Source organism: Xenopus tropicalis, chromosome 3 (genome assembly GCF_000004195.4).
Source record: "Xenopus tropicalis strain Nigerian chromosome 3, UCB_Xtro_10.0, whole genome shotgun sequence".
Taxonomy (NCBI): domain Eukaryota; kingdom Metazoa; phylum Chordata; class Amphibia; order Anura; family Pipidae; genus Xenopus; species Xenopus tropicalis.
The window spans coordinates 133,781,766-133,809,300 of NC_030679.2; the positions used below are offsets into that span (position 1 = coordinate 133,781,766).

At 42.3% G+C, this 27,535-nt stretch overlaps 1 protein-coding gene across 2 annotated transcripts; it reads right to left on the bottom strand.

Annotated features, from left to right (window-relative positions):
* Nucleotides 1-26,203, bottom strand: LOC101731226 (hepatic lectin). 2 transcript variants are annotated; one of them, XM_031899345.1, is made up of 7 exons: nt 26,093-26,203; nt 23,721-23,753; nt 10,407-10,460; nt 7,423-7,482; nt 5,880-6,025; nt 3,591-3,706; nt 1-490 (listed from the first exon to the last, which is right to left on the bottom strand). In XM_031899345.1, the coding sequence occupies exons 1-7, from the start codon at nt 26,163-26,165 to the stop codon at nt 349-351; spliced, it is 624 nt and encodes a 207-aa protein (XP_031755205.1). In that variant the 5' UTR covers nt 26,166-26,203; the 3' UTR covers nt 1-348. The 2 variants fall into 2 exon arrangements, with proteins under 2 accessions (XP_031755205.1, XP_031755206.1); XM_031899346.1 differs by lacking the exons at nt 10,407-10,460; nt 23,721-23,753 and having other exon boundaries at nt 26,093-26,202.
* Between the last annotated feature and the right edge of the window lie 1,332 nt (nt 26,204-27,535).

Here is a 27,535-nt window from a genome sequence, read left to right on the forward strand (position 1 = left end):
TCATTGCAGCAATTTATTGAAAAGCAGATACAGATCCCAATGCTGTAGGGAAGCGATTCTTTGGGGAAGACACACGTCAGTTGACTGAAATTTTGAGGACCTTTTCTTCTGAGCAGATATAATGACTAGAGGGAGCGCAGTACCATGTCATTCATTGTTAGGTATCTCTTCAGCCCCACCCCAGATATTATAGCAAATAGTAGCAGTGGGGTGGAGCTATAATGCTCCTTATTTGGAAGGATATATGGTCTCCGCCATTGTTTTCAGGAGATTTTAGTTTTTCTTTATTTTTGCTGGACATTTATATACTAATAAGCTGCTCATAAACCTAGATTTATGACTACAAAACTAAACACAACATGTCAGTTTTCTCTCACAGATTGCTTCATACTGATTGGTGCAATCAACATCGTTCCACTTTTTCTCTTTCCACAGGTCAACACAGTCTTCTGTTCCACCTCTATGACTTGGCTCATTCTTGTACCAGAATCTGCAGAAGAATTGCAAACTGAGTTAATCTGGGAACTGCAGGTTTAGGTGCCGCACAAAGATTGTTGTTACGAGTCACATTGTCCCCATTGCAGTATAAAACTGACAGAAAGCAGAGAAATATAGCAAAAACATACAAGAGAATCTGAATGTTGCACAAGGTGGGGGGGGGGTAGGACGCCTACGTGCCGCCTATTGCACTCCCCTTTTGAATCCAACGCAACCTCACACAGTCTGGGCTCAATTCTAAGTGAAGGTCACAAGGCTAGAGGCCTCTGGCTGTTCACATACTGTCACACACAGTGGGAAAAGTCCAAAAAATGGCCTATTGCGGCCTTTTTGCACACTGTGTGGGATATTTGAATGACCCCTATAATCTGGCAGATATAGAAAAAAAATATACATAGGGGTTGAATTACTAAAATTTGTTTTGTGAAACAATGATTAACTTCTCCTTGAAAATGTGTTAAGGACAGGCTGTCACTAACTATTCTATTCCTCTACTATTCTAAGATCAAACCTGCCAAATATGTTCTTTACAAAAGAAAGTTAACATTAATAAATCATGAATTATGGTAGTAATTATCAAAAAACTCAACATTTTCGTGGAAAATTTCTGAGAAACAATATCAGAAAAATCAAGTACTGGCAAAAACCCAAGTAAAAAAAAAAATCGACTTTTTTTTTTAAGTGCTTAGTAAAAGTGCCCCCTAGTGGATATATCATGATATACATGTAGGGATCCCCGGATTTGGGCCCCTTAGGTGGGTTCCCCTTTAGACGGGCACCAGATTGTGGCCTTATGGGATATGGACACCTAAAGGTGGTCCTAGTTGTTTTTGTGTGAAAAAGGGAGTTTCCCTGCAGTTCGGGTAGCAGCCACTGGGTGGTGTGTTAGAATATAAAAAGGGAAGGTTTCCTGGTTCAGCAGTTTTTCCAGCCCCTACAGGAGCCAGCGGGACTAAGATCCCCCAGCACTACATCGCTGGAGTCAGGGTGTATAGTGTTCAGTTTAGGAGATTCCTAATCCAGTGGGTGCTCAGGCATGAGTACCGGGGTGAGGTTTTAGGGGGGTGTCCGCCTGGCGCGAGTACCGGGGGGAGCTCCTAAGGAGGGTCACCTGGCAGGGAGTACCGCGAGTTGCCCCAGGGAGAGAGGTTCTCCAAGGAAGAAGTGTGTTACCTGATTTGTAACTGTGCTCCTGAATAACCTGTCTATCTGCAAGTAATAAACTAAGTTCTACTGGTTCAACATCACACTAGTGTCCTGGTCTCTTCATACAAAGGGGATCAACTGCCTGGTAAGCAGCTACCCCAAAGGGAAGGGGCAAGGTACCGGGAGTTGCAGGGAGTCCCTAACCCAGGATTTCAGTACAGCATCAAGTTTCCCAGGGAAGGGAGTTATAGTTTCACCTATACCGGGTGGAGGCACGCCATTCAGTAAAGTATACCTGTTCCCCCATAGTAAGCGGGGGCTCAGGGCTCCTGTAGCGCCAAAAGTATCAGCAGGTAGCAGCACTGGCACAAAAGTGGGCTACATACATAAAATGAGCAAATTAGTGCAAATGTGAAGTGAAATGTACTCTCTAACTATAAAGATCAAGAACAATAAACAACATAAATAGGAAATGAATTATGTGAAAATGCTAAATTCATTAGAACAGTGAAAATCAATGTGACCAAAACCCATATATTAATTAGTCCAATGTTATAAAGTGATACAGATGTTTTTAAGTGCTTATGTGTAATGGCAGGAGTCAGAGACTCATTTGCAAATAGGACACATTTTTTCACACAATGCAACATAATTCCAGCACAAAAGTGTTAAATGCTAATTAGCACACACATTCTCTCCTCCATTCTTGCCTTTCACTGGTATGGGTGATGGGGTGCCCAGGGGCATGGATCTCAGGGGGGCAGTGTGTATGGGTGACTGAGCCCCTGGGTGTGGGTGCTGGGGGCCACAGATATCTATGGTTAAATTACTGTGTCTATTCCTTTTCCTTTCTTTGCCACATCCCTGTGCCCCTTCACTTACTCCTTCCTTCTCATCTCTGTTCCCCTCCACTTGCATCCACTCCCCTCTCATTTCCAATCCCTTCTACCCCACCCACCCATCCCAGTAAGTAGCAGTAAGAGTGGCAGTAAGTCACTGAGTGCTGTGGCAGTCAGGAGGTGAGTAGCTGAGTGGCTGCTGCTGGCAGAAAGAAGATGCACAATTTGGGTTGGAGATTTGGGAAGATGCACTGTGCCTGCAATCATTTACAAGCCCTTTTGTAATGATATAATTTGGGCCACAGGGAAATGGCCAAATTGGGATAATGTACCCCTTACTGTAATGTATAAGGATCACAGAACTCCTAGGTGACTTGTAATTCATAAGGGAAGCCACCAAGGAGTTCTGCGATCATATAAAGGCCCAAGGCCATAGGCCAAGTACTATATATAGGCCATGTAACACCCAGCTGACTTCTAATATCCTTCTAAATTTTAGTAGGGGGTGCATTATTCATTATAATCTACAGGGGTTTGTAGGGGAATCATTAACCTTCACTCCTGACCTGCATAAATATTTCCCTACCTCTGTTCACCTCAACTGTCTCCTTTTTTCTCCCCTTCTGTCTTTCTTCCCCACCCTCCCCTGTCTGCTTGCCCTCCTCTGTGTTCATTTCTCTGTAGTTATCTGTCTCTGTTTGTTTTCCCTCCCTATGTCTCTCTAAGTTGTCTCTGTTTTCTTCCCCTCCCCTGTCATTTCTCTGACATCCATTGGTTATCACTTAATTTCCCCCCCCCCTTTGGTTTCCGTACCCTGCGTGTGGAAGGGTTGCTGTGAGCACCAGTTTGCGGATGGTTGGGCAGGGTGGAGGGGCAAGCATGGCTTCAGGTGACAGACGGGGCTCCAGGTATATGGGAGAGGGAGCGCAGCAGGGTGGTTTTAGTAATGCCGACAGACAGCAAAAAAGTAGTGGGAGGTGGGTGGGAACAAGCTGACAGACATTAGTATTAGTGGGTTTTATTCACCAAGCATCACATTTTTCAACTCTCAATAAAACTTTCATGAAAATAGAAGCTTTTCACTGATGGCCAGGGACAGATACTTACCCATCTGATAAATTATGGAGTGTTCCATCCACCCATCTCCACACATTCTTATCCTTATTATCCCTTTTGAGGCCGATCCAAAAATAGGAGTCGTCAGTAATATTTTCAAGGAATTTCTAGGGAAGCAGAAGACACATCTCATTACAAGACACAGATATACTACATACTAACATATGCCAGAGACAATTACTCCCTTCAGTTTGCACTACATTGACTGGTGTTAGTGTTTAATAAACCGTACAACATTTTTAATTGATTATATTTAGAAAGTTTCTTATTTCAGTGTGATGAGGCGTATATTAAATTTTAATTTTCACGACAGATCCCCTTTAAATAATATCAGTGCTGAGATTAACTGCTCCCCCTGCATTATTCACACCTCAGATTCAGGCTGTAAACCGCTGTATTGTTCATAATTGTAAGGCCCTGCATTATCCACACCTTTAAGCCCCTATATTGTTCACAACTCAGGCCCAGACTGTAAGCGCCCACATTGTTCAACTGGTCACACCTTAGAAAGGCTGTAGGAGCAGCACTGACATTGTGTCACAGTATCTACTGCTGTACAAATGGTTCATCTTGGAGTGGTCATGGTCAGTTAATTGTGTAGTCAGGATAGGTTTTCCTGTATCCTTCCCTACTCAGCCTGCCCTGCTCTATCCTGCCTGTGTGTGCCATACTCTGCCTGCCCTATGCTGCCTGTGTGTGGCATACTCTGCCTGCCCTATACTGCCTGTGTGTGCCATACTCTGCCTGCCCTATGCTGCCTGTGTGTGGCATACTCTGCCTGCCCAATACTGCCTGTGTGTGCCATACTCTGCCTGCCCTATGCTGCCTGTTTGTGCCATACTCTGACTACCCTATGCTGCCTGTGTGGGTCATACTCTGCCTGCCCTATGCTGCCTGTGTGCCATACTCTGCCTGTCCTATGCTGCCTGTGTGGGTCATACTCTGCCTGCCCTATGCTGCCTGTGTGCCATACTCTGCCTGCCCTGGGTGTGGTTTATTATCGGCCCTCCACCATGCAGGCTAGAAAAATGTCAGCCTTCAGTACCAGAGAAGTTGGACAGCACTGGTCTAAATGAATGTATCAGTGTCGGAACTAGAGCTAAGTAGAAAAGGCACCTGCCTAGGGCGCAATGGGGGGAAAACACAGCAGTTAACTCTTTTGCTTACCCCTAGTCTGAGCTCTCTTGCTCCCCCTGGTGCATCATACCCCGTAATATAAATGTCCATGCATATGTGTGCATGCTGCCCGGGATTCCTAGGGTGCCTGGCCGGCTTGCCCCCCCCCTGGAATAGATCTTACTGAGATTACTAATAAAAAACTATAACCTCCTTATCATGGTCAGTCTGGGTAGGGTGTGGGGTGTCACTGTGTGTACTGGAGTTACCCATACATACATATTAGTCTCATTCAAGGGTGGGCTACAAAATCATTCCATAGAAGGTGGGAATTGTGCTGGCTTTAGGAATCAAAGAATAAATAGACTGAACATTGGAAGAATAATAAACTCTATTAATTAAAGATAAAGTGGAAGTTGTGAAGGCCCCAGGCATTGGTTTCATATTGGAAATAATTTCATTTTATTTATGGCAACATTTTTCAACCTTTATGAAATAAATGTTATTGCATGAGCCCAAATGCATTGCTTTGTGGTAGTCATTTTTTGTACCATGATCCCAGGTATAGGATCCCTTATCTGGAAACCCAGTATCCAGAAAGTTCTGAATTACAGAACTAAGCTGCATGAATTCATATGGGTGGCAAAGCAATCCCATTGGGTTTATTTAATGTGAAATTATTTTAGCAGACTTAAGGTGTTCTGATTTAAATTACAGAAAGATTCAAATAGGACATCTGGTCACATTATAGTGAAGATATCTATCAGTGGCATAACTTGATGGGCTGCCCCATGAAAAATCTTCAAAGGGGCCGGGTACACAGTGATCACAACCCAGAACTCTGCCCCCGCCCACTACCTACCCCCTGCTAGCATCCCACTCCCTACCCCCTGCTAGCATCCCCTGCCCACTCCCTACCCCCTGCTAGCATCCCCCGCCCACTCCCTACCCCCTGCTAGCATCCCCCTCCCACTTGTTCCCCCGCTCTCCGGCCATAGGTCAGAGAGCAGCTGGGGAGGGGGAGATTTCTATCGCTATAAAAACAGACCCTATAATCCGGGACCCTGGGCCGCCCATACATGTGGTCTGCTTCCTCTATAGTTACGCCAGTGATGCCTATAGTGAATGGAGTCAGCTGTCTTGTATATATAGTAAGTGCCTCACCTGTTCCCTCTCACTGGTGATAATAACCAGGTCACTGTTCATTGATTTACAAATGCTCTGGGCCTCAGTCCAATTCTTCGTAGTTGTAACAATATAATAACAGCTTCCATCAAAGGATTTCCAGCCAGAATCACACTGGGGTCTCTCTGAAAGGGAAGACAGAGTTTGGGTCTGTGCAAGTGAACATAGAGGTTCTGCCTGATGCCTAGTTCTACACAAGGGGAGAACCAGGACTAAATACTGGACACTGCAATCCCTGGGAACACAAGATGGATATCCCTTAATAGATTACTAATCTAATGTACTGGAGTTTTTGGATGTCACACCTTGGATTACAGATAAGTGCGCACCAACATAAAGTGTACATAACAATCAGGCCTGAACTCTCAGTTATATGTGGTGCACCACAGTGTGTTGTCTCTCCTTTGTATCAGGAACCCATACCTTGCCAGGCTACCCAGAAGGTGACAGATAAATTGGTACAATATAATATAATTCCCACAGAATAGACTGTAGCTGCTTTCAATGCTAATGTTGCCATGGTGTCATGGAGAAGAAACACTGGTTGTTCTGTTTCATTTTTGGGTCATGGTGCCTAACAGACAGATATTTCCAAAACAGATGCCAAAAGTCATAATATGTACAATATCTTAAACCTACTGTAGCTATTGTTATTTCCTTGGAAAGATACCACAGCACTGAGAGCCATTACATCACTTTTATCACACAGTTTTCTCAAATCTCTCTATATGTTACAGTTATATAATGCCCTGCTGGTCACTATTCTACCGTTCTAGATCACTTTTCTGCTTGGCTACCACACGTTTCCCCCTATAAAACACTAGCTCTCATTCTAGGTGACTTACCTACCGACAACTGTGCTTCTTCAGTCACATGTAAGCTCCTTTCATTAACAACTTCATTTGGACTCTCACAGTGGATTTACTCACCTATTCATACTGAGGGTCGTGCCATTGAGTTTATATTCTGCAACCCCTGCTGTTCTTCCAACCTCACTAACTCACAATCATCACACACCACACACACATACAGAAACCTTAATACAGATAACCCCTACCAACACATATCCCATCTCCCATATTAGCAACCTCTTCTGTATGAATATGGCTGCTTCTCACTTCAGCAATGCTCTCTTATCTGCTCGTGACACCCTTGCTCATTCCACCTCCTGTCACACACACCCAGCTGAATAGCTACCCTGGCAGACAAGCTCAACTAGGTACCACAGAAGATGTTTTTCATCAGCTGAATGCCAGTGGGGAAAGTCATAGACTGATGTTGACTTTATCCATTTAAAGTTCCATGTGTTCCTGCTAAAATTAAGCTTTCTTAATAGCTAAACAACTGTACTTCTCATCTTTACTCTCTTGTCTAGTTCTCCTACCAACTATCACCCAGTCTTGTTACCATTTTTTACTCTCTAACTCCTTTTTGAATTATTGTAAGATTGTATGAGTAAATGTAAAGAGCTTAATAACTTGCCGTAACTATATCAATAAATAAAATAATGACAGTTAGTTACCTTTTTGTATTGTCTGTATGTCCTGCTTTATACTTTTCATAGCCTCTGATATACGGGAATCTGAAATCGGTAGAATGATCAGTAGAATGTTTCTAAGAAAGTTATATAAATATGAATATTTTGTATATGGGCGTATGTATGGTTATATATGTCCAGAATTCTTATCTTTACTGCAGATCCTGGACTTTAGATGACCCATTGGGGTGACTAGAATGGCCAAGTAAATGATATTAAGTATCAGCATGTAACTAATTGGTAAAGAAAGTCGGTTTCCTCCATAGTTTGTTCAGCAAAAGACCAATATGTCTTGACTAAACTGTAATAATTAGTGCAGTCAGTCTCTTTGAGCCTTTCTCTGATGCTAGCAAGAACTTTAAAGAGATTTCCCTCCCCTAATTGAATCTGCACTGGGTCATTCAGTTTCAGTTTACTCCGGAACCCCCTGCTTTGAAATTCTATTACAGCGTATCATTTCACTTGCAATTCTGCCTCTCCTACCTGAAATGGATGCCTCCTAGTTATTCTTTGTTAATAAGTGGGGCCAAATGTTAGGCACCCCCAGTGCTTGTAATGACTTTCCTGGGCCAATGCTTATGTTGGCAGAAATCTGCAAGGGCCCCGGGTACTTCCTGCTTCTTCTTTCTTTGCATGGGAGCACAAGTGCAGTAGTGAAAATGCCGAACATAAAAGCTTTCTCACCCTACTGGTAATGTGTTGGCCCGAGAATTTTGAAGCCATAAGAAGTGGAAGAAGAGGAATGCTTTGTGGGGCTCACAGAGTACTCTGGCCCAGTGCTTTCTGAAGGGCCCATGGGTGTATTCCGTCAGGCCCTGATACTTTGTTATCTTGTCAAAATGTTTTGTGCACAATGTCTGTCAGCCAAGGGGAGTTTGTTTGCTGCCCACTATGTTTTTGTTTTCTTTTAAGTGTGTGTCTACCCTGCTGTTGGCAAATAATCTGACATTTCCAATTTCTGATAACCCGATTGCTGCTTTACAATAGCTGTTGCGTATTTCATTGTAATAGAGTTTCCTGCCGACCTTATTTATATTTTCTTCCTTTTTGCTTCCATTCTTGCCTTTTTTGCACTCCTAAAGAAACCTGCTGAACACTAATGCAAAGGCATCGACTTTGCTGTATTTTTAAACTGATAAAGTATAACCCCAGTATTTATATAAGCAGATGGAGATTCTGAAACAATATTTTGGTTATAGTAAGTAAATTGTTATCCTGAAACTGCCTCAGTCAAAGGACAAGCCAAACCCAAAAATATTTTTTGCCTAATAAAGAAAACATTATTCTAAGCAGCTTTGCAATATACATTCATTACATATTTGTATTTGTATTTGATCCCAACTAAGATATAATTACCCCTTATTGGGGGCAGAACAGCCCTATTGGGTTTATTTAATGGTTAAATGATTCCCTTTTCTCTGTAATAATAAAACAGTACCTGTACTTGATCCCAACTAAGATATAATTACCCCTTATTGGGGGCAGAACAGCCCTATTGGGTTTATTTAATGGTTAAATGATTCCCTTTTCTCTGTAATAATAAAACAGTACCTGTACTTGATCCCAACTAAGATATAATTACCCCTTATTGGGGGCAGAACAGCCCTATTGGGTTTATTTAATGGTTAAATGATTCCCTTTTCTCTGTAATAATAAAACAGTACCTGTACTTGATCCCAACTAAGATATAATTACCCCTTATTGGGGGCAGAACAGCCCTATTGGGTTTATTTAATGGTTAAATGATTCCCCTTTTCTCTGTAATAATAAAACAGTACCTGTACTTGATCCCAACTAAGATATAATTACCCCTTATTGGGGCAGAACAGCCCTATTGGGTTTATTTAATGGTTAAATGATTCCCTTTTCTCTGTAATAATAAAACAGTACCTGTACTTGATCCCAACTAAGATATAATTACCCCTTATTGGGGGCAGAACAGCCCTATTGGGTTTATTTAATGGTTAAATGATTCCCTTTTCTCTGTAATAATAAAACAGTACCTGTACTTGATCCCAACTAAGATATAATTACCCCTTATTGGGGGCAGAACAGCCCTATTGGGTTTATTTAATGGTTAAATGATTCCCCTTTTCTCTGTAATAATAAAACAGTACCTGTACTTGATCCCAACTAAGATATAATTACCCCTTATTGGGGCAGAACAGCCCTATTGGGTTTATTTAATGGTTAAATGATTCCCTTTTCTCTGTAATAATAAAACAGTACCTGTACTTGATCCCAACTAAGATATAATTACCCCTTATTGGGGGCAGAACAGCCCTATTGGGTTTATTTAATGGTTAAATGATTCCCCTTTTCTCTGTAATAATAAAACAGTACCTGTACTTGATCCCAACTAAGATATAATTACCCCTTATTGGGGGCAGAACAATCTTATTGGGTTTATTTAATGGTTAAATGATTCCCTTTTCTCTGTAATAATAAAACAGTACCTGTACTTGATCCCAACTAAGATATAATTACCCCTTATTGGGGGAAGAACAGCCCTATTGGGTTTATTTAATGGTTAAATGATTCCCTTTTCTCTGTAATAATAATATTAGTATTTAAATGAATTTTAGCAGACTTAAGTTACAGAGATCCAAATTACAGGAAGATCCCTTATCTGGAAAACCCCAGGTCCCAAGCATTCTGGATAACAGGTCCCATACCTGTAATGGTTAGTGAGTTATTTGTAATATAATTGCTATTAAAAGTAGTGTTTGTCTGTCCTTTTCTATTCTCTGCCCTGGGGGCTCAATGTACCACAGGCAGCAGCCTGACAGCCCTGACTCGGTAGTGAAGGATTTGTTGATGCTTTTGTTACTATTGAACTTTACAAAATAAATTGACAAATGCCACGTGGTTACTCTCCGGTGTTCTTCCCATTTCCATGGCATTCCTTTTATCCTTGTTGAACCTTACACACTGCAGGAACAGCAAAGCAACAAAAGCAAATGGCTTACCCAGTGTTTGGTTTATGGCTGTGATTTGGGTTAGAAGGTTGGCTTTCTGCTCATCTGCAAGAAGTACAGAGGAATTAGCATTTCTCATATAAAGTTATTCAGATGTTTTATTGTATATATCAAACACACACATATACACAGAAAAGAAGGACTTTCTTGTTACTTTAAAGGAGAAGGAAAGATAAAAACTGAGTAAGCTTTATCAGAAAGGTCTATGTAAATACAGCCATAAGCACTCACAGAAACACTGCACTGACTTCTCTGTCAAAAGATTTGTTGTGTCTGTTTTCCTTTGCTAGAGACACGCAGCTCTGTCCTCTCTCCCCTCTCCTGCTACCCCCTCCCTCAAGAATGCTAAGAACTCACTACCCCCCTTAGGAATGTGGATTTGAGCCAATCAGCAGGAAGCCTCCTCATAGTCTAACTGAGCATGTACACCGGTCTTGGTCTTGGTGCAGAAGCAAGGCATTATGGGAACTTTCTTTACACAGCTCAGCATTTTTTCTACCTGTTTGGCTTCTGATCATCTGAACAGGAGAAATATGGGGAGACTTAAGGGCACTATTGAGAGAACTGAAGGTATGCCTGCAGCTTGAGATAAACTCTTTATTAGCCTTTCCTTCTCCTTTAAAAAAACAGATTTATACAGATTTATAAAAGCATGGAGCTAGGGTTGCCACCTTGCCGGGTTTTAAACCCAGACAAAAGGGAAAACACAATGACATCATAGCCATGCTTTACTGATGTCATCAAGCAAACCGCTGACGTCATTAAGCATTATCAAGCAGTAATAAAAATATATGACTAAAATGACAACTACAATAATTTTGTAAACAGCCCTACAAACAACTAATGTTGGCAAAGTGTTTTATCCTTCTCGATATCCCTTGGGTCCTAAAGAAAATTGATTTCTTCTGCCTATATGTTTCCAGTCTTTTAACAGGAAGGTACAGTTTCAGACATGGGCATCTGAAGAACCTTTGTCAGGGGGAGCAAATTCATCAAGCAAAAACTACCTGTCTAGAGTAAGCCTGTATATAACAACTAGGTGGGAAGTTTGTTTCTATTGGCAAAGCTCATAAAGTCGCACAGATATTTTTGTGGGGGGTTTACATGTCCTTTAACACGTGAGATGCCAGTATAAATTCTACAGGAAATGGATAATCAGCATATTAACCCCAGGCAGGAAATGAATAATCAGCATATTAACCACACACTTGCCATTATAATCACTGAAAAATGGCTAATGAGCACTAAGACCAGACAGGCCAGTGAAATCACTGAAAAATGGCCAATGAGCACTCCAGGCATGCCAGAAAGATGAATGCAGAAATAGACAGACTGAAAACATTCCCTCACCTACACTCACACAGGCAGAATACCAACACCAAAGTTCTTCTTTCCTGCTGCTCCCATGCTGCTTGTCTCTCTCTGCCTTTATCTGCCTGGCTCCTCTAAATAATTCCAGATGGCCATGTGTCCCACAGTGGAATGCACTGCCATCTTGTTTTTTTTTTTCTTAAAGTGAGACTGACACGAAAAAACAACTTTTTAAAATATGAATCTACATAAAAAGTTGCCTATAGGTCATGTTGATTATTTTTTGCTGATAGGTTTGCTTTTGTAAGTAATTGTTACTTGAAATCCCAAAACCTGACTGTTTTGCCAACCTGACTGTCCCTTCTCAGCCTGTCAGTTATACCTTCTAATGCTAACGGCCCCCTGCTGCACAAATATGGCAGCCCCCTCATAGAGGAACGTGGGGGATCAGATAGGGAATGTAAAAGCTTGGACAAATACTTTTATGGCAAAATTATAAATAGCATGCAAAGGCATTGTTATGACAATGTTATAAAAAAGGTTTAATTTCTGGTGTCAGTATCACTTTAAGGAGCAGGAAGAGGAGCAAAGTCCCAGTGGCCTCCCTTGCCCCTATTTACCAACACCCATAGCTTCACAGAAACTGGAGCAATCATGAGGTACAGGCCTTCTATTAGATGTATGAGATAGGGTAAAAGCCTTTTATTAAAAGTCCTTATATTTTTCTGTATGTATGCATGTATGTATGTATGCATGTATGTATGTATGTATGTTTGTATGTGTGTATGTTTGTATGTATGTATGCATGTATGTATGTTTGTATGTATGTATATATGCATGTATGCATGTATGTATGTTTGTATGTATGTATGTATGTATATATGCATGTATGCATGTATGTATGTTTGTATGTATGTATGTATGCATGTATGTATGCATGCATGTGTGTGTGTATGTATGTATGTATGTATGTATGTTTGTATGTATGTATGTATGTTTGTATGCATGTATGTATGCATGTATGTATGTATGTATGTATGTATGTATGTTTGTATGTATGTATGTATGTATGCATGCATGTGTGTATGTATGTATGTATGTATGTTTGTTTGTATGTGTGTATGTTTGTATGTATATATGCATGTATGTATGTTTGTTTGTATGTATGTATGTATGTATGCATGCATGTGTGTATGTATGTATGTATATATGTTTGTATGTATGTATGTTTGTATGTATATATGCATGTGTAGCCATTCTGCTAACATGGCTATTAAATAACTGTACAAAGTATAATTATGTGTATAATCATATTGCTGGGACTTGTAATTCTATTAATCTTCAGCACTGAAACAGTTAATTGCTGAAGACTTTGCTGGGCTTGCAGGAAGAAGGAAGATTCCTCCCACCAATAGGAGAGCAGCTTTCAGACTGAGGAGTTTGTAGCCAGTGAGAGAAAGACTTACTTCAGGGAGAGGAGAACTTTCTGGAGCTGTGAGGGGGGGGCTGGAAGGAGAGAAACGCAGGGGTGTATCCAAGGGAGAGCATGCAGAGAGCTGGGCTGTATGGGAGGTGGAATCCCTTTTCTCCAGAGGGACCAGTGACTGTCTGCTCTCTGAAGAGGTGTTTTACAGACCACTCCACATGGTAACTGCTTCTTCTGCCTAATACCTGGAGAAACTCTTTATTACTGCAGTGTGAAGGAAGCTGAGACAGCAGTGATCGGCTGATAGTGGATCCAGTCTATTGGTATGCTTTATCATCTGCCTATATTGCAGCCCCTGCACAGGCCCAGTTTTCAGTGAGTGATTCCTGTGGATAACCAGTACTGTTTTTGTGCCTTGTGGATTACAAGTACTAATATATATGAGCTCCAACTGCCGGCCTTGCTGCTTATACTAACACTGGCCAGTGTTCAGGGAACTTGACTTAAACAAAATCTTAATCTGAGTTGATTATATCAGTCTGTTTATATAAGTCTGTTATCTAAAGTGCATTCAACAATTCATTGTCATTTTCTGTTCAATGTTTAATATTGCATTGCTGATGTAACTTTGTGTTCAGATGCTACAACCTATTTGTTGACACATATCTCTAGTAGAGAGATTGTTCAATTTATCTTTGTTAGTGGGTCTCCGGATCCAATAAAAGTGCTTAGCATTATACTGCTGGTTTATGTGTATCACTGGGGGTTGTGGGTGTCACCAAAGGTGGTCAAGAGCAGGACCCATATAACACAGCTACACCTACGGGTGTGCTACACTTGGGGGCTCGTCCGGGATCCTTGCTCCGCCCAAATCTCCGCCCCTATTTCCCTAGACTAAGTGTTAAAGTGATACAGAAGGCAAAATGAACCCAGAAGCAGCTGCAAAGTGGTGTAAACAGCACAATGCTCAGCCGGAACAGTGCTTAGTTTTCACGTTGCCAGATACTAAATGGACTGATGTACAACTACGTAAAGTAGCTGAGTCCTTACCAGTGGTTGGCCGTGGATTTGTATTAGACAGCATCATGGATACTGCTGAACACAAGACTCTAGCTTTATTAGAATGGAGAAATCCCTTGGTGCGTGAGCAAATACCTCAGAGTGTGTCAGGTCCAGGAGAAAATGTAGTCCATGTGATATTCCCTGAAAGATGCACTACTTCACCGACAGAAGAAATACCTGGGGACACTGCATCACCTTCTACAACAGAGGTTGAAGTCTCACTACCCAGTAATGCCATAGGACCAGAAGTTCTGAATGCTTTGGGAAGTCTTGTAGAAAAATGCCTGAAGCCCACACAGCCATTTACTGGATTTGGGTACCGCAAATTACGTTTCTTTTCCTGCAAGCAACCCACCCCTCAGGGAGAGGAAGATTTTGAATCATGGATGGATCAGGCTTCACAGGCCGTAGAAGAATGGGACATCCCAGAAACCCAAAAAAAACAAAGAATAGCTGAAAGTTTAAAAGGATTAGCTGCTGACACCATACGCAACTTAAAGATGAGCAAGTTTGATTGCACAGCTAAAGACTATTTAGAAGTGCTGCATGATGTGTTCGGGAGAACAGAGAAGGCGTCTGACCTCCTGTACCAGTTTGAGCATACATACCAAGAGGTTGGTGAAAAATGATCTGATTATATTAATCGCTTAGACAAAATACTCCACCAGATCATCCTAAAGAAGGGAGTGGACCCAAAAGTAGCTGATCAGGTGCGGATTGGTCAGATTTTGCAAGGAGCTCAAGCTATGGATCCCATCATGTGGAAACTGAGGATGAGAGACAGAAGAGAAGCTCTCACCTATTCACAGTTGGTTAAAGAAGTGAGGGAAGAGGAAGCACTGCTGGAAGCCAAATCTCAGACTTCAACTCAAGCTGCAAGCGGAAGTAAGCCGGAGCTTGCAACAGTACATACTACCCAAACAGGGGTCATGGTCCCAAGTGTTGTGAGTACCGAGGTATCACAGCTACAAGCGCAAGTGTCTACACTAACAGAAGCAATAACCCAAGTTACCAGATCCGTTGCAGAGCTGCAGAAGATTGTGGTAGTTTTAGCTGAAGGGAAGGATACCCCTGCCAAAGCATCTACAGTGAGACCTAAGGGAGAATCTGCAAAGCCCAGGTCCATAGCTATATCTGGATTTTGTTTCCGCTGTGGAGAAACAGGGCATATGAAGCGACAATGTCCCAATGCTGAAAATTTGAGAAAAGTAAATGAACTGCTATTGGCAAGTGCGATGCAGGAAAACTTCAGAGGGCCTCAGTGAAGGAGCCAGCTGAGTGCCCAGCTAAAAGGAGCTCAACGAAGACCAACAGAAACAGAAGTCTCATTGGATCTAACCTTCCAAATGCTTCTAGCAGGGAAAGGGGGAAAGTACCCACTGCGGCCCCTTTCAACTCATCTAAGTCAGTTAGCAAAAGCGGAAAACCAGCTCAGCAAGAGTCTTGGCATCGAAACTCACCAAGAATCACTACAAATGAATCCTGTCCTCAAACAGAAGCTTTAAAAGGCTGGAAGCAGCCAACTGTTCCTCAAAAACATGCTGACTGTCGCACTGCTGAGCAGCACAGAAAAGAGGAATTACCTGAAGGCTTAGTGGGACCTTCTCCTATAGTGACAGTAAAGATAGAAGATGTGTACAGTAAGGCATTACTGGATACTGGTGCACAAATCACTATCTTGTTTCGAGACTTCTACCAGAAATATTTAAAGCATTTGCCTCTTTTGAAACTAGAAGACTTGCAGATCTGGGGACTAAGTGATACTAAGTTTCCCTATTATGGCTATGTCTCACTGAAACTAGAATTTCCCAGCTCTGTTGTGGGGTCAACGGAAGTTTTTGAAACTCTTGCTGTTGTGTGTCCAAGACCAAAAGAAAAGAGTATAGCTTCTATTCTAGTGGGGACCAACACTGACCTTGTCAGGAGAATGCTGAAGCCTCAGCTAACTCAAGAACATCCAACACTACATCCACTTCTGAGACCAGCATTTTGTGCCCTTCGGAAGGAAAAGGACAACAAGAGAGAGGAAATAGGACATGTATGGACTCTATCTGGGAAAGAATATGTAATACCCCCTGGTCATGTCAAGTGTTTCAAAGCCAAAGTAAGGATGTGTGGGCAAGCAGCCACATCTCATCTTATGATGGAAATGGATCCAGAATTGCAACTGCCACCTGGACTTGAGTTAGTACCAGAAATCTGGCCTGTTGACAAGCTGAAACATCCTTATGATACTGTATCTGTGGGACTGATGAATAAAGGAAGTACCCCTATTGTTCTTAGCTCACAAGTGCGTTTGGGTAATGTACACGCTGCCACTCCCTTACCTGCTTCTGTTTTGACAAGTGACAAGGGTAATGCGGAACAGTTGAAGCTGGAAGATGTTGATATAGGAGGTGGTCTGCTGACACCTGAATGGGTATCCAGAGTTAAAAAGAGGTTGATGAAGAGGAGGAATTGTTTCTCCACCAGTGAGCTTGATGTGGGGTGTGCAAAAAGTGCGCAACACCATATAAGATTAAAAGAAGACCGGCCATTCAGAGAACGTTCCAGAAGGGTTGCTCCAGGTGATTTGGAGGACTTGAGAAAACATCTGGAAGACCTCAAAGCAGCTGGAATAATTAAAGAGTCAAGAAGCCCATATGCTTCTCCCATTGTTGTTGTCAGAAAGAAGAATGGATCAATTCGCATGTGTGTTGATTATCGCACTCTGAATCAGCGAACCATTCCTGACCAGTACACCACACCTAGAATCGAAGATGCTCTTAATTGCCTGGTGGGCAGCAAATGGTTCAGTGTGTTAGACTTGAGGAGTGGATACTATCAAATCCCTATGCACCCTGAAGATAAGGAAAAGACTGCATTCATTACTCCTTTGGGGTTTTTCGAATTTGATCGCCTGCCTCAGGGCCTCTCAGGTGCTCCCGCAACTTTCCAGAGGATCATGGAAAAAACAGTTGGAGATATGCATCTCCTGGAAGTCCTAGTCTACCTTGATGACATTATTGTCTTTGGGAAGACACTAGAGGAACATGAAGAGAGACTGATGAAAGTACTGGACAGACTTGAAAAAGAAGGGCTGAAGTTGTCCCTGGATAAATGTAAGTTTTTCCAATCTTCAGTGACCTATGTGGGACATGTGGTGTCCGCAGAAGGAATATCAACTGATCCCAGCAAAATTGAAGCTGTGACATCTTGGCCCAGACCCAGAACCATCACAGAACTGCGGTCTTTTCTTGGGTTTTGTGGTTATTATAGGAGGTTTGTGGAAGGGTTCTCAAAGACAGCTAGACCACTCAGCCAACTGCTGCAAAATGATATAGGAGTTGATAAAACCGATGAAGACATTCTTTTGAAGAAGCCAAAGGGACCAAGGAAATCTAAAGAGTGCATAGAGAACCGTTGGACTTCTGAGTGTGAAGGGGCATTTGAACAGCTTAAGTATTGTCTTACACATGCCCCAGTACTGGCTTATGCTGATTCAAGAAAACCATATACATTACATGTTGATGCTAGCAGAGAAGGTTTGGGAGGAGTCCTTTACCAGGAGCATGACCAGAAACTGAGACCTGTAGCCTTTATCAGTCGAAGCTTATCTCCAACAGAGAGAAATTACCCTGCACACAAATTGGAATTCCTAGCTCTGAAGTGGGCTGTGGTTGATAAGCTGCATGACTACCTTTATGGAGCTGAATTTGAAGTCCAGACTGACAACAACCCTTTAACATATATCCGGACCACTGCCAAGCTAGATGCTACTGGACATAGATGGATGGCTGCTTTATCCAACTACAATTTCAGTTTAAAATATCGTCCAGGACATCAGAATGGGGATGCTGATGGTTTGTCAAGAAGGCCACATGCAGACTCACACCCTGAGGATGAATGGGTGGAAATTCCAGCACCAGGAGTGAGAGCTATGTGCCAGATGGTAGCTTACTATCAGCAAACCGAATGTTGGGCCCGGAAGCTGAGTCTGCCAGATTCAAGCATACCCCAAGCCTACTGTAATCTTGTTTCATTGCAAGGCTACTCTTTACCAGCTTTGAGCAACAGTGATCTCAGGAGAGACCAGAGAAATGACCCCCTGGGACAGTTATGTGTTGCTGCTTTGGAGAATAAAAAGGTTGATATACTTCATACAGATTCTCATCCACTAGCAAGTACTCTAGCAAAAGAATGGCACAGACTACAGATACGAAATGGCCTAGTGTATAGAAGGTCCCCTAGTGTTCTTGACAATGAAAAGTGGCAATTGTTGCTTCCCCGAAAGTATCAAGAAGTGGTACTTCAGTCACTGCATGATGAACATGGCCATTTGGGCTATGACAAAACTCTGGGACTTGTAAGAGACAGATTCTACTGGCCATGTATGAAACAGGATGTTGAAGACTATTGTCGTTCATGCCTTCGCTGCATCCAGAGAAAGACTTTGCCCACTAAAGCTGCCCCATTAGGTCAAATGGAGAGTAGTGGACCTATGGAACTTGTCTGTATAGACTTTCTCTGCATTGAACCCGATGAAGGTGGAATCAGCAATGTGCTGGTAGTGACTGATCACTATACCAGATATGCTCAGGCATTCCCAGCTCGTGACCAAAAAGCTGTCACAGTGGCCAAGCTACTGGTTGAAAAGTTCTTTATACATTATGGTCTGCCAAAAAGAATACACTCTGATCAAGGGCGTGACTTTGAAAGCAAACTCATCTATGAACTACTTACGCTTCTGGGAGTTCAAAAGAGTCATACATCTCCTTATCACCCTCAAGGTGATCCCCAGCCAGAGCGTTTCAATAGGACTTTGCTAGATATGTTAGGAACACTGTCTGCTGAGAAGAAGAGTCAATGGAGTAGACATGTGGCTACAGTAGTGCATGCTTATAATAGCACTAAGAATGATGCTACAGGATTTTCACCCTACTTCCTAATGTTTGGAAGGGAAGCTCGTCTTCCTGTTGATTTGACTTTTGGAGTTACAGCTGATGATACTCCTTTGCGATCTCATGCCAGTTATGTAGAAAGACTCAAGAAGAACCTCAAAGAAGCCTATGATCTAGCTGAACATGCAAGTGGAAAGAGGCATCAACGGAACAAAGCTCATTATGATAAGAACGTGAAATTGCATGATTTGCAACCCGGTGATAGAGTTCTGTTGAGAAATTTGGGCCTGCATGGAAAGCACAAACTAGCTAATCGATGGGGCTCTGAGATCTACATTATTTGCTCTCAGCTACCTAACATTCCAGTCTATCAAGTCCGCCCCGAAGGTAAAGAAGGACCTATAAAAACCTGGCACCGCAATAATTTGATGCCTTTGGCAGAGTCAGTGAGGCTTATAAACTCTGAACCTACAATGTCTCAGCGCAGGCCTAACTCAAGGCGATCTAGGAGACTAAGACAGAGACAAGATGCCCTTCCTGCTGTTCAACACTCAGGTACGTCCCCAGAAGAGGAAGAAGACAGTGAGAATGAATGGGGATTGGATGGACTTTTCTATGACAATATTCAAAATTCCATCAACAGTAATCTAAATGCAGATGCATCAGAATTCATCCCTTGTCAAACTGAACAACCAGTTTCCAGCAATAGACTGACAGATGTTTCCATGCCTCAGGCAGAATTCAATGTCACTGAAAGTTTTGACAGTAATCCTGATGGCAGTGGTACAGTGTTGGAGAAAAAGATTGAGGCTGTTCAAGAAGAGATTTTAGAAGAAGACAACATACAGGCTGAAAACTTAGATATTGAATGTGTGACAAGTGATCAACCCTCAGAACAAAGTTCTTCAGTTAATGTCTTTGAACCAAGGCCTCAGAGACTGGTGAAACCCCCACAGAGACTCACATATGATACTTTAGGGAATAGTACTCAAGAGCCTGTGGTCACTGCTCATCGTAGAATCTACGCCCATGTTCCCTCCGCTTTCTACTCAGTTGGTGACACCACACCTCAGTTGACTTCTACAGTTGAGATACCACGTTATAAAACAGTGGTTGAGTTAATGGTACACTAATGTTATAATTGTATTTTGCTGGTAAATTACTTTTGACTTGGGAGGACCCAAGTATTTTCAGTGGGGAGAGAGTGTAGCCATTCTGCTAACATGGCTATTAAATAACTGTACAAAGTATAATTATGTGTATAATCATATTGCTGGGACTTGTAATTCTATTAATCTTCAGCACTGAAACAGTTAATTGCTGAAGACTTTGCTGGGCTTGCAGGAAGAAGGAAGATTCCTCCCACCAATAGGAGAGCAGCTTTCAGACTGAGGAGTTTGTAGCCAGTGAGAGAAAGACTTACTTCAGGGAGAGGAGAACTTTCTGGAGCTGTGAGGGGGAGGGCTGGAAGGAGAGAAACGCAGGGGTGTATCCAAGGGAGAGCATGCAGAGAGCTGGGCTGTATGGAAGGTGGAATCCCTTTTCTCCAGAGTGACCAGTGACTGTCTGCTCTCTGAAGAGGTGTTTTACAGACCACTCCACATGGTGACTGCTTCTTCTGCCTAATACCTGGAGAAACTCTTTATTACTGCAGTGTGAAGGAAGCTGAGACAGCAGTGATCGGCTGATAGTGGATCCAGTCTATTGGTATGCTTTATCATCTGCCTATATTGCAGCCCCTGCACAGGCCCAGTTTTCAGTGAGTGATTCCTGTGGATAACCAGTACTGTTTTTGTGCCTTGTGGATTACAAGTACTAATATATATGAGCTCCAACTGCCGGCCTTGCTGCTTATACTAACACTGGCCAGTGTTCAGGGAACTTGACTTAAACAAAATCTTAATCTGAGTTGATTATATCAGTCTGTTTATATAAGTCTGTTATCTAAAGTGCATTCAACAATTCATTGTCATTTTCTGTTCAATGTTTAATATTGCATTGCTGATGTAACTTTGTGTTCAGATGCTACAACCTATTTGTTGACACATATCTCTAGTAGAGAGATTGTTCAATTTATCTTTGTTAGTGGGTCTCCGGATCCAATAAAAGTGCTTAGCATTATACTGCTGGTTTATGTGTATCACTGGGGGTTGTGGGTGTCACCAAAGGTGGTCAAGAGCAGGACCCATATAACACAGCTACACCTACGGGTGCGCTACACATGTATGTATGTTTGTTTGTATGTATGTATGTATGTATGCATGTATGTATGAATGTATGTATGTTTGTATGTATATATGCATGTATGCATGTTTGTTTATATGTATGTATGTATGTATGTATGTATTTATGCATGTATGTATGTATGTATGTATGTATGTATGCATGTATGTATGTTTGCTTGTATGTATGCATGTATGTATGCATGCATGTATGTATGTATGTATGTACAGTGGCTTGCAAAAGTATTCGTCCCCCTTGAACTTTTCCACATTTTGTCACATTACAGCCACAAACATGAATCAATTTTATTGGAATTTCACGTGAAAGACCAATACAAAGTGGTGTACACGTGTAGGGATCTCCAAAATTGGGCCGCTAGGATGGGTTCTCCTTTGACAGGCACTAGAGGGTGGCCTTAGGGAATTGGACACCTAAAGGTGGTCCTAGTTGTTTTTGTGTTAAGAAAGGGAGTATCCCTGCAGTTCAGGGTTATGGCCACAGGGTGGTGCACTTAGTATATAAGGCTGTGCAGCCATGTGCTGACAGGTCTTCCTGCCTGGGACCCCTCTGGCTAGAGGCTAGTGACAGACCAGGGCATAGTTAGGGAGCTAACTGTTTTAGGCCACTCTAGGAGTGGTAGATAGGCTATTTAGTTGGGCAGCTTGGCCCCTACAGGAGTATTAATGAGATTAAGATCTCCCAGTACTTATTGCTGGAGTCAGGGAACTGATCGGTAGTAATAGGTGATTTGCCTAATCCGGGGGATAGCCGGGTGATATTCCGGGGTGAGGTCTCAAGGGGGTGTCTGCTTGGCGGGAGTACCGGGAAGTGCCCTAGAGAGGGGCTTCTGGCGTGTAGTACCGGAGGGAACGCAAAAGAGGGTCATCTGGCTGGAGTATTGACGGTATCCCAGGAGAGAGGGTCTCCTAAGGAAAAGTGTGTTCCCTGACGTGTTCTGTAACTCCTGAAAAACCTATCTGTCATTCATTCTGCAAATAAAGACATCACTTAGTTCAACATACTGAGTGCAGTGTCTTGCTATCTGGAGGATCCACTCTGCCTGGTAAGAATCTACCCCAGGGAGGGGGGCAAGGTGCCAGGAGTGTTGGGAGTCCCCAAGCAGAAGTATAATATCAAGTTCTCAGGAGGGGAGTTACAGTTCAGTCTGTCCCTATCCTGGGTGGAGGCACGCCAAATAGTACAGCAACATCTGTTCCCCAAAGTAAGCGGGGCTCAGGATCCTGTTAGTGCCACTAGATCTCAGCAGGTAGCAGCACATTGTCTAAAGTGGGCTACATACGTGAGAAGTGGAAGGAAAATCATACATGATTCCAAACATTTTTTACAAATAAATAACTGCAAAGTGGGGTGTGCGTAATTATTCAGCCCCCTGAGTCAATACTTTGTAGAACCACCTTTTGCTGCAATTCCAGCTGCCAGGCTTTTAGGGTATGCGACAGCGTTTGGGAACAGCATTTTTCAGATCTTGCCACAGATTCTCCATTGGATTTAGATCTGGACTATGACTGGGCCATTCTAACACATGGATATGTTTTGTTTTAAACCATTCCATTGTTGCCCTGGCTTTATGTTTAGGGTCGTTGTCCTGCTGGAAGGTGAACCTCCGCCCCAACTTTGTGCAGTGCATGACTAATAGTTGTCCTATGGACAGATTCCCCCACCTGAGCTGTAGATCTCTGCAGCTCCCCCAGAGTCACCATGGGCCTCTTGGCTGCATTTATGATCAGCGCTCTCCTTGTTCGGCCTGTGAGTTTAGGTGGACGGCCGTGCCTTGGTAGGGTTACAGTTGTGCCATACTCCTTCCATTTCTGAATGATCGCTTGAACAGTGCTCCGTGGGATGTTCAAGGCTTTGGAAATCTTTTTGTAGCCTAAGCCTGCTTTAAATTTCTCAATAACTTTATCCCTGACCTGTCTGGTCATGGTGTTGTTGCTCCCAATATTCTCTTAGGCTGATGCCACACCAGGCGTAGGGCTGATTTTTTCGGCAAGCGGAAAAACGCTTGCCGAAAATTCAGCCCTACGCCTGCTACTTGTGCCTGCACCCGAATGAATGGGATACGCTCGGGTGCAGGCACATGTAGCTGATATACGCATGAAAACGCGAGATTTTCATGCGTATATCGGCTACATGTGCCTGCACCCGAGCGTATCCCATTCATTCGGGTGCAGGCACAAGTAGCAGGCGTAGGGCTGAATTTTCGGCAAGCGTTTTTCCGCTTGCCGAAAAAATCAGCCCTACGCCTGGTGTGGCATGTATGGTGTATGTATGTATGTTTGTATGTATATATTCATGTATGCATGCATGTATGTATGTATGTATGCATGTATGTATGTATGTATGTATGTATGTATGCAAACACAGTTTCCAGAGAATACTCACCTGCCTGCTGTAGCTGCCGGCTCACTGTAGAATCTGGAAAGAGAAGATCAGTAACAGGTGAGTGAGCTGAATACAAGCTTTTGTTTCATTGGTCGGTCAACTTCCTGCTAGAAAGGAACAGAGTCTTCTCTGTTTATGGAAGGATTGTGTATGAAAGCATCGGTTGTTGTATATGAACGTCAGGACAGTTTGAGCAATTTATTAAAAAAAAACGCTACTGGGGGGTGATATTTGGGAATATTAATGTGATTAATAAATGTTAAGTTTTAGTTTGGGCCGGTATCCCGGCGGCCCAGTCCAACCCTGCCCTTGTTTACCAAATAGCTGTACAAGTTTACTCATAGTTCTCCTGTATGGGTTATATTTATAGCCCAATATAGAAAAATTTTTTGACGTGCAGTGAATTTTATTACCCGTTTCGTGCATAAATCCGCCAGTGGCAAAATGTGGAAATTCGCCTTGGATTCATGCCTGCCCATCACTATTCAATTGGCCTTTAGAAAATAACATACTAAGGGCCCAATTCACTAAAGTGCGATAAAAATTATTGCACGCTTTTTTGTGTTAAATTTGTCGCGATAATTAGCGCGCGATTCACCATAGTATTATCGCGTGCATTAAGTCGCCATTTTCGCATGCGGTATTTCTCGCGCTAGTTTTAACGCATGCGTTAATTTCCGCGCTGAAAAGAATACGATCGCATGATTCACTATAACTTAGGTGCGCTAAATATCGCATTCGGCTATGCGAAAATTAACACCTACTACAGGCAGGCGAAAAGTACAGTAAATGAGTTTTTACCAATAAAATATGGACTTACAGTGTTATTTATTCAAGTCTGTGTCTTTTTACTCAATTTTACTAAAGTCTTGGCATGTATGGAATTTCGCTACTAATATACAGTACTATAGCGGTAAAAATTTAGTCGCCAAAATATACAGTACTGTAGCAGTGAATATCTTGTCGCCAAAATATACTGTACTTTAGCGGTGAATATGTTGTCGCGATATTATACAGTACAATAGCGGTGAATCTTTAGTCGCACAAAATACATTACTAGGTATAATAATTATAGAAAAGTACAGTAAATGATTTTTTGCAATAAAATATGGACTTACAGTGTTATTTATTCAAGTATGTGTTTCCCCTAGAGTGACGCAGCCGCCAGTTTGCAGGGAAATGGTCATTTTTAATACAGTAATTTTCTGCAAGTATTGGCGTGTATGGCTAACATGGCGTGCGTTCATTTGCGCTACTATTTATATGCGGCTACAAGTGATGAAATGTTTCGGCAGGCATGGATTCGCAGCGAATTTTTGGACGTGTGGCGAATTTTTCCACAGCAAATTTTTTCATGCGTTTCGCAAAACAATCCACCAATGGCAAAACGCATAAAAAAATTCCCCACGTGAAAATTCCCCGCACATCCAAAAATTTACAAAGCTTCAAAAAATAATAGTCGCGGGCAACAACTTGCGTTAATTAGTACGTAGCGTATTTTCTGCCGAGTGTGATAACTCTAGCACTTTTTTTCTTACTTATATTTTTATTGGTTTTTGGGGTTTTTTTTTTTTGCAAATAAACATTTATACAGCACCTCTCTAGCACTCTGTGCTCTCCCAGGGCAAAATGTCGCCAATTTTACGCTGCCGATTGTCGCGTGCGCAATGTTGAGACAATTAGCACATGCGATAAATAGCGAGCATGCGAAAAATACCGCGCATGCTATTTGTCGTGACAAAAATATCGCATGAAATACCGCGTGTAAAATAACGCAAGTATGCTTATAGTTAATCGTGCGAAAAGTCGCGAAAATTAAGCTGCTATAAATAGCGCACGTTTTATCGCACTTATCGTGAATCGGGCCCTAAGTTTTTTTTAAGCCCAACATTTTTGCCATTTCGTGAATCTTTTCAAAGGTTCACAAATTTTTCAGTGAAAAAAACCCTTGTAGTCACATGCGGCTGAAAGTGCCATTTACGTAACAACCTTAATCATTATTTTCTATTGGGTAATGCAAATCATATAAGGATTAACTAATTAGACTTCAATAGTGTTCCAGCTTGAATAAAAAAGGCAAATCATAAACTGTTATTATGAGTGATGAACATTGGTTCTGCTTGTTAAACAATAGTTACTAACTCTGGGAACTCTTTGAGCAAAATGTTGATCATCTCCCTTCGGTCATTATCTTCTAGCAAACTCGGGCTTTGGAGGCAAATTGTGAGAGGGTCATAATACACCAGAAATAAGTCCCCCATATAATTTTCTGTATGTGTGTGATAAATCTGATCAGATGAGTCTAGTGTATGACTGTGAAGAATATGTTGTTGCATATTACATACATTATTGCTGCTGTGGGTGAAACTCACAGTATATAAACATGAGGCAGGTCAGGATTATCAGGAACATGAAGACAAGAACCAGCAGGGTCACCAGAACCATCAGGAGTCTCCTCTGTGTCCTCAATGTTTCACTTAACTTCAGAGCTGATAGGGGAATTGACACACAGATACATTAGTTATTGCATTTGCTGGGACAATGTATTCATGTATAAAGTGTTGACCTCAAGTATCAGATCTTTGCACAGAGAGAGAAAACACTGCAGGGTAACGGCACTATACACAGCCTTGGAACTGAGGGATATGGCAAATGGACAAATGAGGAGTCCAAGGTCCCGCTTTTGCACTGGGGCATCTGAGCATCTAGTTCTGGGGATGCCATGATAATGATTATCTGCAAATCTCCCTAGAAATAAGTGTTTTGGTCCTTTTCTCAGGAAAGATAAGGAGCCGTCCTTTAGATGTATTTCCACATTTGTCCTGATTTCTATGGTAGATGGAGGCACATTATGCTCATTCAGGTCATTGTAATAAAATGCCTTAAGTTTACCCACATCTAATAACCCATATCAACCAATGAGATGTTTTCTTTAACCCATATCAACCAATCAGATGTTTTCTTTTCAAATAGCTGACCAGTAAGCACCAGCTACTGATTTATTGTTACCAGGTTTTTAGACAAGTAGCAAACTTAAGACCATTTATTACATTACTTCTTTTTTTATGTCTTAAAGTCACAAAATGCTACATAATTTAAGCATAACGTGTGTGGCTGAGGTGTAGAGCTGGAGTAACACAGCGCAAGCAACAAAATGTCCCTACAGTGAGTGTTATAGCAGGGAAACCACATACACAGGAAGTTACAGGTTACCTTTTGGTGAGAGGTTTCCTTCTTTAGGTTTTTCATTACGTTTTTCCTTCTTCCTTTTAATCTCAGCTGATTCCTTCTTGCCAGGGATATTTTCATAAATCTCACTTTGGCCTTTTCCTGGGTAAAATATAATATTCTTAGTTAAGAGCATTCATTTCAGGTCTAGAGTAAAGTTAAGCCTAGTTATGGTTCAGATATGATTACTGGCTCCTCCCATTCTCAGAAGCACTAGTTCAGGGGGAGGGAACCTATGGCTCGGGAGCCAGATGTGGCTCTTTTGATGGCTGCTTCTGGCTCACTGCCAAATCTTTAATAAAAAAAAATAACGGGGGGCGTGGCCTGCGCTCGGCGGATAGAAGACGTGTTCTAAACCTTGCCCCTCCGCTCGGCGGATAGAAGACGTGTTCTAAGCCTTAGAACACATCTTCTATCTGCTGAGCGCAGGCCACGCCCTCTGGCATCCTTGGGACCCACCCTACCTTGCCCCTGCGCTCGGCGGTTAGAATACGTGTTCTAAGGCTTTATCCTCTATCCGCCAAGCGTAGGGGCAAGGTTTAGAACCGGCGGATAGACCGCCGAGCGCAGACCACGCCCTCCTCTGC